Source organism: Strongylocentrotus purpuratus, unplaced genomic scaffold (assembly GCF_000002235.5).
Source record: "Strongylocentrotus purpuratus isolate Spur 01 unplaced genomic scaffold, Spur_5.0 spur5_contig_827, whole genome shotgun sequence".
NCBI classification, from domain to species: domain Eukaryota; kingdom Metazoa; phylum Echinodermata; class Echinoidea; order Camarodonta; family Strongylocentrotidae; genus Strongylocentrotus; species Strongylocentrotus purpuratus.
Window position 1 is genome coordinate 244,287 of NW_022145532.1, and position 12,075 is coordinate 256,361.

A 12,075-nucleotide genomic window follows, 5' to 3' on the forward strand; every position below is an offset into this window, starting at 1 on the left:
ATAATATGTTTGCATAAACTTCGACATATAAAGAGAATCATCGACAACATAAATTTAACATAGTAAATGACATTGGATATGGAGATGTTTCTACTTCCTGCAAAATATGAACTATGCATATACTACCAAAATCTACCAAGCATATGTATAGCCACAAATATCATTTGCAATAATGAAAGCAAACCTTCTAATGTTAAGTAGAGCATGGTACAGCTCTTTGACTGTATTCCCTGGACAAGTTTCTTGCCATGATTTGTCTCAGGAATATGCATGGACTTGTGCCGTACTAACCTTGGGAAGAAGAGTCTCTTTTTCTCCAGGTAATCATTGAGGCCTTTCTGAATGGTATCTAGGAGACCCTCGGAGTGTTGGAGATTCTCTAACATGTCCTTCTGTGATGTCACTACCAAGGCTAAGGTGTTTTTCACTGATGTGTGCATGATCTCTCTCCTACAAACACAGAAACAACAGTCAAGACAAATAGTTGTATAACACAAACATTGATTTGCAATCAGTCAACTGTTAATCCAAATGAAGAAAAAGGTTAACCAGGGCCCCGTCTTATAAAGAGTTGCGATTAATCCAAATCAATCGCAAGTCCTCCAATCAATAATAATAATAGAGAATATTTATTAAGCGTATAATAAATTGAAAAATTCCCTATGCGCTTTACAATCATGACAACTTTGAATATATAAACTACATAATAAATAACAAAGCAGATAAGCAAATGACAAAAAATATTTATGGGAAAGTTAAACAATTCACCTATAATTACACCTAAGCAAAACTATTTGACATCACATATTACAAATTCAACAAACAGACACCCATTATGTCGAACTAACCTCCTAACCAGCAAAAGGACAAAGCAGTTCTAGGAAACCCTCAAAACTAATAAGTTTTCAGGGCTCTTCCTAAGCCGTCATTGCTCGAAGCTGGTCAAAAGGTTGGTTCCACAAGACAGGCGCTGCCGTCGAAAAAGCATGAGAACTATACGTAAGTTTGCAGTCTCTGTTCTCTTATGTACATATTTGCAACTGATATCAATCGCAAACTCTTTATAAGATGGAGCCCTGGTCGACTTCAAACTTTTCTTAAATTTAGTTGCATGTGCATGGAAACAGCACATAGAAAGATACATTTTATTTACTCAATGATATAAAAGAAAATTGGCATCCGAAATAAATATAAATAAACACTGATTTTATACATACCAGTGACCATCTACAGTAGTGAACATTTCTCCCTCCACAGGTATCTGTCTTCTGATGTCTTCTGATCCAAAGATAGGTTCCAGGTATAACCAAGCTGCTTGGACCTTCAGCCAAGAATCCAAGATGTCTTTGATTCGATGCTGCCCAAAAAAAACAATCATTCAGATATTCAGTACACATACTGCTGGTTTGAGAAATGGCATTAATTGTATCTTACTCAATATAGATACATGTGTTTCTGTTATTTTGTTTTGCATTGAATAATACTGATAAAATCATTGCAGTAATTTCATAGCACCTACATTCTTCCAAAAGGAATTTTATCAACAAGGATAATTGGTCTTTTCTGATTCTCTCTCAGGTCATTTTATGTGGAGGCGCGATAGCTCAGTCGGTAGAGTAGTGGTCTCGTAATCCGGTGAACCAGGTTTGAAACCAAGGCAATGCGCTAGTGCCCTTTGGTAAGGAATTAATCGTCACTACCAGGTCCCTCAGAGAGGACCATAAGCCTTCGGCTGTCTAGTTGCTTATTTACAAGCATTTATGCTTTCTTAGCAGTCAGGTAAAATAACCATCACATCCAATGATTAGGTATTCCAGGTTTCAGTTGTATAAATATTTAAACCTTCATTTGATTGTCCCTTAAAATAATGAAGGTAAAGAAACTAGAGATTGACAATTAACAAAATCATTTTGTATTACTGTATTATGTTATAAAGTTATCAATCCTCTGAAGGTCATACCTATATGTGTAGAATGCATATATTGCAGAACATCATAAAAGTAAGAGTTGGGGTAGCTCATGACCTTGTGGTGTAAATCTATTTAAAGCTCACAACATAAAAATACTTCTTTCTTAAGGATTGATTCCAAGAAAAAAATGAGCAAAAGTGAAAAACTGTGTTCCAAGTTCTTACCAGTCTTATTTCCCATTCTTTGAGTTCAGCCTCAAACGGTGCAATGAACGGTGATCCTCTCATCGTAGCTGTTTTGACTACATGGTCTTCTATCAAGACCTGTACATCATCTGGTGCTCCTAGGATGGACAGGTTGGTATCCTTGTAGCCAGTGAAGCTGAAGTGTACTGTCTCCCAATCGCTCTTCATCTTTGACAAGGCCTGCCATGAACACAGAAACAGTTAAAATAGTTAAATCAGTATATGTAGGAGGTGTCGTAGTGGAGTGTAGTCGGTTTAAGCACTTGACTTGAAATTCTAAAGTCTCGGGTTCGACCGCTGACACTGCACTAATGTCCTTTGGCAAGGTATTAATCTACAATTGCTACTCCATTCCCAGGAGAGAAACAGGGACCTTTTAGGATGATGAAAGCCTTCATGTTTGTAATCGCCATATGCCCTGAACATATGGTAGGAATATTCCACAGGAAGTGGAGATGGCGCACATTGTGCATGAATGAATCCAATGACCGGAATAATATCTCTAAAGCACTAAGAGAAGGTATTTTAAAATAAGCGCTATATAAATCCAGATTTTCTTATTCTTATCCTCATCTTTAAGAGTCAAGTGGTTTTAATACTTAATCACACATTCTCTTGAACATTCAATGATTCCTGTAAGACAAAACCTAATGGGCTGTGGAAGTCGATCATTCATTATCTCCAGGATATATGTGTAGATTGAAACATAAAAAATGGCTTGACTGTACCTTAAATGCAATGCATCACTATGAAAAACATTAGAAATTGAAAATTCACATGTACAAGATGCCAAAATAATGCAAAGATGAAAGAATATAGAGGAAGGTGAAAGAACAACAATAAACTCCTAGCTGAAAGGGATCACACAAGAAGTAAATAAGGATGGCAGACATCATCATCGGACTCACCTTCTCCATGGCATATTCCTTGCTAGCTTGTGAGCTAATCTCTGATAGATCCTCCAAGTATTTCTCTAGTCCCATCTGAAGCATCTCAACGAGAGGAGTGTCATCTTGAGGGGTCATGTTGAAACCAACCTAGCAAAATAAAGTAAGAAGTCAATAAAAGTGAACATCATGGAAGGCTTGTTCATTTATTCTTCTCCCATCCTGATGTCTGAGGGTCGGGGGTCACATGGAAGGTTATAAATGCACACTAAACACTCAATGTTTGGATCAGATTCATAATTTGGGAAATTCATAACTAATTAACTTCAAGCAAGTTAAAAATCATCTGTCTTAGCCATATTGTTTTATGATGGTATAATACAATAGCATTGAACCACAAGCAACAACTACATATCAGACAGCTTATATACTGTAGAATAATATCAAATTCTCTTAACTTTGGTCAGTATTTCTTTGAAATTCTTTAATAAGTCACACATTTACTGAATCCTAAAATGAACCAATAGACTGATAATGCACTACTTAATAGCAATTAATCAAAATTAAAATTTTGTCTCCAATTTTGAAATCTAATTTTGGAACCTTTAAAGCCTATCTGCACTAGTTTAGCCAGGAGAGATTAGACCTCCATGCAAGGTCACTGATAGGTGGTTATCTCATCCAATCAGCTCTCAATTAACATAAGAAAAAGGGGACCATTGGAAACCATTGGTCACTCTTTAGGAATTGTTTGCTATATAGAGGTCGCAAGTAGCTATAAGTAGTTCAGTGGGGCTTTAATGTGAACCTACCTTTTCACTCATCATATCCCAATGTCTCTGTTTGATACCAGGATTACAGAGAGCATTGATGAGAGGCATGTTGATCTTGAACTTCTCTAGCTTAGCTTTGATGGTGGTCGACGCCCTCATTGGCCCCATCATGTCAGGGTGAGCAAACACCTTGGTCAGCTTGTAGCTGGTACGCCACATGTTCTGGACCTGATGGGGGGACAAGAAATTAAGATGGTGGAAAATCTGATACAAACATTCCTCATAAAAACAGCTTCTTTCCTCTTTCCTCTCTCTCTTTCTCCATCTCGCTATCCTTTTAGCTCTTTCTCTTTCTTCACTATATCTCTCGGTCTCTTATCCCCTCTTTCTCTTTTTCACACTTTCCTTCCTTCTCTCCTGCTCTCTCTCTCTATCTCTCTCTCTCTCTCTCTTTAACCTCTTTTCTCTACATCTTTCCCTTCTCTCTTCCTCACTTTCATTTTTCATTAATGTACATATTCCCCATTTCCTTCTTGTTAGTATTTTTGCTTTATTTAACATTTGGTACAAAATTAAGGATAAACATGTGATATATACGTTTACTTATGATTATGTAAATGATACTGTTTTAAATTGTACACTTGTTTTTAAAATGCAATGTATATCCATGTGCAATTCAGTATATGTAACGGCGATGCACGATTCAATAAATACCATACCAAATACCATACCATAGATTCATTAGGAGATAAATTTCTACACAAAAATCACACTATGTTATTATTACTTGTGCGCCTGGTGTATTCAATTGTCAAGCCTTACTGGCTTTCACGGAAGCACCATTTAATGTCATTTTTTCTTTAAATTTTGAATGTTAGTATGTCAATTTATACGTAATATTGATATTGTTATCTGTTATGTCATTCCATCTTTTATCTTTGTATATATTGTCATGATAATGGAAATAAGTGTCAATTCAATTGAATTCAAATTATATATTCCTTGACACAATCATTTCCATCTCGCATCCACCTTCTATACCACCACTTGTCTCCATCCTTGTCTCATCTACCTACCTCTTCTTCCACCACTTCAGCATTGACATCCAGCAGCGGTCCATTCATCCATTTATCATACATGTGATGGAACTTGACTGCGGCATTCCAGAGTTTATCGTAAGGTTCTTTCTTCTCCTTGATCTGATCTAGCTCGGGATAGGGACTGATGTGACCAACGTCAAGTAACTTCTGCTCCTGATTCACTGCTCCTTTCTGAAAAATATCAAATCACAGGAATGATAAGGTATAGGTGTTCTGGGCCTCGTTGCATAAAACTTACGATTGATAGTAGCTTTGCCATCAATGGCAACTACCATGGTAAAAATGCTGAACAGCCAATCAAAATCAAGATTTCCATGGTAGTTACCAATGATGGCAAAGTTACCATCAATGATAAGTTTTGTGCAACAGGGCCCTGGTCTAGCGGATAAGTCTCCGGACCGTGAACCACAAGGTCCGGGGTTTGAATCCCTGTTGCAGCACTAACGTCCCTCGGCAAGACATTAATCTACAATTGCCACACTCCATCCAGTTGGGGGAAATTGGTACCTCTCAGGAATTAGTTCCTTGAAATGTCAAGCACTGCAACAGCAGGTGTGCTAAAACCAGGATAATATGATGGAGCGCCAGAAGTGGCAATGTGCAAGACATGAGCGCTATACAAAACTCCACTATTATTATTATCATAATGACAGATGAAAGGAACAGAAATCCTTACAAAAGCGAAACAAAATGCAAATTGATATCTATGCTATAGATTAGATCAAAATAAGAATGTATCACTATACACGAGACAAATATTTTTGCTAATGAATGAAGTGTTGATTGCTTCATTGTTATTATGAGACTTATCTATGCTTTCACATACTTTTTGGAAACAGAATTTCTTAATCTCTTGATGTAAAAGATTGCATATTACATCTGAAAATGAAATAGTCAAAAAGATCGATCAGCAGGATTGAATCTATCACTTACCATTAAAAAGGCAGCAACATTAATAGCACTATAGGCTTCTGTTGGATCATGGCTATGACAGGACAAATTACACATAAAAGCCTTTGATTTTAACTTTGTGACCCATCAGTAATCTAGGGACCACACTTCAGGAAACAATCAAAATATCTCTATGGGAAATATATGTCTAAAGAAAATGTCATTGTTTTTGGATTTATTTAATATGCAAATGAAAGCTTTAAAAAACATCAAACTCAAAGACCCTCAAAGACATTCACAAGATAGTACCCACCTCAGAATAGAAATCATCCAGTTTGAGCTGGATATCGATCAGTTTATCCAGATAATCCTGTGCTTCTGACATCCGATCCTTGGTCCTGAATGCTTTGACTTGATCCATCACGTCCTTGATACGAACAGCAAACTTCTTCTGCCAATCATTGAGCTTAGACACGGCATAGTCATGCTCCTTCTGAAGCTTCATTTCACTGAAAGAATCAACATAGAAAAAGGTTTCTGAATAATTTGGAAGTATGCACATGTACAACAAATGAACGTTTTGTTTCCAATGATGTCTTCAAGCCCTGAAGTAGTATATGTTGAAGGTCGAGGGTTCGAATCCAGACACGGCACTAATATCCTTTGGCAAGATATTTACCTGCACTTGCTATTCTCCACCCAGGTGTTAAATGGGTACCCAGTAGGATGCGACCATCATTGTTGGTCAAACAGTTTTTGAGCATCAAGTTACGCCTGGCTGGAATGCTCCCCAGGGAGTGGAGATTGTGCACACAGTGTGTTAAGCGCTTAGAGACATCGTAGATGTATTAAGCGCTATATAAAAACAGAATGTTATCATTATAATCTCCACAATGAAAGAAGATTTTAAAACCTATAATATTGTCACCAAAAAGACATTTGTTTTCTTCCTTAATTGTCCTCCATTTTGGTCTTGATTTGTATAGTTTTGCAATTTCATTTTGTTAAGAAATGCATAATTTAGGTTTTTATTTATAAGATTCAGACACTACAACTCTCAAGTAAAGATATGATGGTCTCAACTATGTAAAACTGACCTGTTTCTGATGATAGGCATGATTCTATCAGGCCAGGTGAATGTTTGATCATTCAGCATCAGATCCTCTTTGTTCAAGTATGCATAGTCCATCAAAAAGATCAGGTTTCCTCCTGCTACTTCTAGCTTTTTCTGTAAGAAACAAAGAAAAAGATAAAGAATAGTAATACTCCTGAATAGCAAACATATCAGAAAAATTACTTCTACAGATCTTCTCTTTGATAATTCGAAAATTATTTAAACTCGTCGAAACAACAATGCTTTTAAAAGAACACAAACAGAACATTGCTTCTATCTTTGCAATCATCGCTGCACTGGACAACCAAACTTCATAATACATGTATAACATATCCTAAAATTAAAACCTATTTGTATTTTGTTGGATTTCATATTTTTAGTCGATACAAAACAAACCAAGTTTAACAATTTAACGTGAAATGGACCATCCATTATAAGTAACAAAAACATATATTTTTGAAACAATTTTTACAAATGAATAGATAAAAACTGAGGGAGAGAGAAAAAGAGAGAAAGGAAGATGGATGAGGGAGGGGGAGGAGAGTAAGAAAGAGAGACAGAGAGAGTGAACAGGAGAGTGTAACTGTAACTGGTTAAGATGATAAAAATGGAATAAAACAATTTTACCTTGAGTTGTAGTAGCTCTCCAGTGGTCAGTCTATCCACATATTCCTGTAGTTTGACCAACTGATGCGTAGTCTCTGATTGACTGGTGATTTTCCTCACAATCTGGTCGTACTGCCCACATATGCCACGGTTGAACACTCGACTTGTATTGACGATTTTTGAGATCATGATGTCTGCCAAGTCTCTTGATCTCAGGATCAGCCACTGTAGAGAGACAATGTTATATGGTCATAGAGGTGTCGTGGTTGGGTGGTTTAAGCACTTGACTTGAAATTCAAAGGTCGTGGGTTCGATCCCAAAATGGCACTAATGTCTTTTGGCAAGGCATTAATCTAAACTCGCCACTCTATACCCAGGAGAGAAATGGTAGGAATACTCCCCTGGGAGTGGAGATGATGCACATTGTGCGTGAATGAATCCAATGAACGATATAATAATATCTTTAAAGCACTTAGAGATAGTATTTTGTATTAATCGCTAAATAAATCCAGGTCATTGCTATTATTATAGCAATTCATTTCTAAGGTAGAGCGTAATAGCATTACAATTTGAATATACATGTAGCTTCTGTACCTGGCAGGGACTACAATGTATTTATTCTATAATATTTTAATTGAATAAATATGTTAACTAGTGGGGCATATAATTTTAAAACATAAATCTGAACAACAATATACAGTAAATTTACACATAAGGTGTAATATATGTGTGTTCTATGTCTTCAATAAACCAGACTCGCGGTTTGATCAAAATTATCAAATTTTTGCGTGCCTTGGGGCTCTCTGGGAACGGATGTGTGTGGGTTTGAATGCATGTTGCAAACAGGATTGTGTCTGGGCTACGGCCTACATTATTGTATACATTACATTATTGTGTACATTACTGTAAGATGATTGTTCATGTCTACTGCCTCGCTCGGGTGACCTCGTTCAATGTCTTTATTTAATGACCTCAATATTTTAAAGAGACTATTGTCTTATTTCTTTAGTAACAAATTAATTTGCTTGCTGTATTTGCTATTTTGCTTGTTTCACCTTGTATAATCATCTTATGTTAAGGCTTCTTGCCCACCTATTATTACTGTTACGTCCTCTACCATTACAACTACTTCAACCAAATGTTAGTTTTATTTATGGGAACCTATAATCTACAAGCTGAGCTTTTTAATAGGTTCCTCACATTTCACTCTGTATAACCTTCTATTCATTACAATTAATTTCGACGTCTTTGCAAAGAATTAATTATATAATGTGACACTTTTTAGTATATTTCATAGTATGATCTAATTTTGTCAATTATGTAAATTCTTTTTATTAGTGAAATGTGAAATAAACCTGAAACTTGAAACTTGAACTTGAAACTTTCTAAATCTATTTCCCTTCCCCGAAGAAAGGTGAAGTGACAATACTTACCCTATTGATATCTGTGCAGTCCAACTCAAAGAGATGCATGGGTACATTGAGAGGAAAGAGACCAACTTCTGCTGCCATCTTCTTGAGTTTCTCAATCTCTCTGACATAGTCCCTGAGATGTTGGTCTTTATTCACAAACTTCTCGACCTGCGAGTCTGAGGATGATTTCAGCAGGTAGGCATAAGGAGCATACACCATCTTAAACCTGTAATCGTAAGAAAAAGTTTACATTTAAGAGCACCAACTGCCATGAAAGATATGCTAATTTTATTGTAGAATTGCGTTGAAAAGAGCCATACTTAAGGTTTTCGTTTTGCACTCATCAGAGTATAATGCAAGAATGAACAGCAAGCTGAAATAGAACGTTATTAACGGAAACTAAAAAGGAACAAGGCGCGATTATTGTAGGAGTCTCAGTACAGCATGCACAAAAAGAAAGGTCTTAGAGTGCCTGGAAATATACTGCATGTTAGCACTGTGACCTATAGAACTAAGACTAGACGTACATGGCCATAACTTGTAGAGAAGATAAAGGAAATGGTGATGGCGATGGAATGTGATGTGATGGAAAGAATCAAATGGACAGCTTAATTTTCATTTAAAAATATATCTCTACAATATCTAAAATATTGTCTGTTATTTTGAACACATAAAAAGTTGGAAATTGATCAATCAAGCCAAGATTAAACAGGAAGTCCTGTAACGTTTGTGGCAGTCAACAAGAATATGCATGATGCATCCAGCAACTAACCTGACAGGGCCGTGATAGTTATGCAAGATGACCTCCTTGACCTGCTCTTTTGCCCTCTCCACGACCTCCTCATCGTCCCTGATGGCGGGAATGTGAGCGATGGCCACGGCGTCTACCCGATGAAAGAGACGCTTCTCGACGCGGTGGATGCCCTTCACACCATCCACCATGGTTTGGATACACCGATGGAGGATGTCAATGACACCGTCAATGTCTGGGGTGAACGAACAGGACACCTTGGACATCTCGGGACCCTGGAACACAATAATAATAATAATAATATTCAGTTCTTGTTTAGCTCATAATACGTTATGAAATAATATCTCTATGCGCTTTTAAAGAGCTTTGGAAATTATTACCCTTGCTTCAGCGCACAGTGCATTTCAAGGATAATCCTACCAGGTACTCATCTACCTCACCTGGGTTGAGTGTGGCAAATGTAGATCAATGTTTTGCCCAAGGACATTAGTGCCGTGGCTGCACTCGAACCGCAGACCTTGTGATCGACAGTCCAGTGACGTATCTACTCGACCACAACACCTCTACCTCTACCTCTACCAATAATTAACGTTACAGCTCATGCCAAACAGTTCAACACACTGAAACATTTCCTTGAGAAACCCTTTAATTTTTTTACTTCTACAAGCACATGACCACAAAACATAACATATTTAGGTAAGAGTTTACAAGCTTTTAAATATTGATCACACACTTTAGATACATTAAAAGGTAAAAGTGCTGGCAATCCTGTATTTACTTCAATCAAAATACAGCGACTATTCTTATAAACAAACCTGATTTTCATAGTTAAAGCTATTTAAATTGCCTCACAATGTTCTGTCTCTTGAATATACTCAATGTTAAAACCAGCGTAAAAAGTCCATAATCATTTGATTGTTGGATTGCCTGCATTTGACAAATGTGGAACCATAGTAATATACTGTAATGCAATAAATGTTATATGTAGATTATGAGATGCTAAACCTACATGTAGGAGAAAGGTATATTTGTGCTTGTACCTTGCCATCAACAAATAAGTCTTAGATGCTGCTTATAAGTATCGGCTTGCATGGTGATATAGATATACAGTAGGTTTAAATCTTTGTATACATTGAACATTTTTCTAGAGACATCTCGTATCTTACGCTATAATTAGAAAATGAATACGCTAAACATTTGTATCTGTTACCATGGAGATCTTGAGAGGCTGTGGTATGGTTGGTAGACTGAGCTGAGATCCATCGTAATCACAATCATAATAGTTTCCTTCATCGTAGAGTTGAAACCAATCCACAAGATCATGAATGGACTTCTCTACACAGCTCCTCAAGCAGAGAGACATGAGTGTGGACAGGGACTTGAAGAAATGATCCATCTGGGCCATTCTACCATCCTGCATGGGGGGAGAAATCAGAGTGCTTGTAACTTTTTGAATCTAAAAATTTAAATCTAATGAAATAAACCCAAAACAATGATTCCATGTACAGTTCCAAGAGCTTCAATTCAAATAAAAAATGGAAATTAGACCAAATGACTATTACCCTAAATGGTCATTAGACCAAATGATAAGTAGACAAATGATTATTAGACCATGTAGATAGTGGACCGGCTGGGTGTAGACCATATGGGAATAGACCAATTGGGTCGAAGACGAACTGGTTGTAAACCATCAAACTCACCTGATTCTCTGGCATCCACCTTTCAATCTCATCTCTTTCATCATCGATCATATCAGCACATTCCTCCAGCCAATCATTCATCAAGATCTCTCTCGTCTGCTTCGTTGTGTTCTTGATGTGGTCAAGGAATGCCTCTGGAGTGAGAGGCATGATCTCCTTGATACCCGGTCTGTCCAACATCCTGAGATGGGCATATCTGGAAGAAGAAGAAGAAGAAAAAAGGACCAATGATGTATGGCAGGTAGCGAGTGACACACAAAATTCATCATTAACTTCCTTTATTTGGATTACAAGATGAAATTTAAATGCTAAAGCAAGATCAAAATTCAAATATTATATTCAATTCTACTATAGGAAACAAAGGATATGCTCTGTAAAGAATGTACAGGAGCAGTCATTTCAGTTTGTGGTTGTTTGTTCATGGGAAACTACCTTAGCTGAACTATTCTGCGATGGTAATGAAAATGGTCTGATGTTTCGTGTTATATTCTTTATTTTAAAATTGAGCAACTATGAACTTCAAGAAAAGGACTTCCTGTAGCTGGTTTCAGAAGTGGAATTGCTCATGAATGTATTCCACATCTACATTTTTAGCAGGCCAGACTTTCCATAATCTACAGCAATATCCAGTGTATCATATAATGTCAAAAAGAGAAATACACCTTCTATATTTCCTACATCTGTTT

General features: G+C 36.8%; 1 protein-coding gene across 1 annotated transcript in view; it reads right to left on the minus strand.

The window, feature by feature from the left end:
* LOC587136 (dynein heavy chain 3, axonemal) overlaps window positions 1-12,075 on the minus strand; it is a 90,077-nt gene that overhangs the window by 59,308 nt on the left and 18,694 nt on the right. Inside the window, exons 9-21 of the mRNA XM_030982799.1 lie at window positions 11,390-11,585; window positions 10,900-11,103; window positions 9,711-9,964; window positions 8,960-9,164; window positions 7,548-7,751; window positions 6,904-7,034; window positions 6,120-6,315; window positions 4,892-5,086; window positions 3,855-4,043; window positions 3,064-3,192; window positions 2,135-2,335; window positions 1,218-1,357; window positions 292-450 (exon numbers count right to left, since the gene is read on the minus strand). Of these exons, the coding sequence (XP_030838659.1) occupies window positions 292-450; window positions 1,218-1,357; window positions 2,135-2,335; window positions 3,064-3,192; window positions 3,855-4,043; window positions 4,892-5,086; window positions 6,120-6,315; window positions 6,904-7,034; window positions 7,548-7,751; window positions 8,960-9,164; window positions 9,711-9,964; window positions 10,900-11,103; window positions 11,390-11,585 (2,403 nt within the window). The remainder of the gene's footprint in view (window positions 1-291; window positions 451-1,217; window positions 1,358-2,134; window positions 2,336-3,063; window positions 3,193-3,854; window positions 4,044-4,891; window positions 5,087-6,119; window positions 6,316-6,903; window positions 7,035-7,547; window positions 7,752-8,959; window positions 9,165-9,710; window positions 9,965-10,899; window positions 11,104-11,389; window positions 11,586-12,075) is intronic.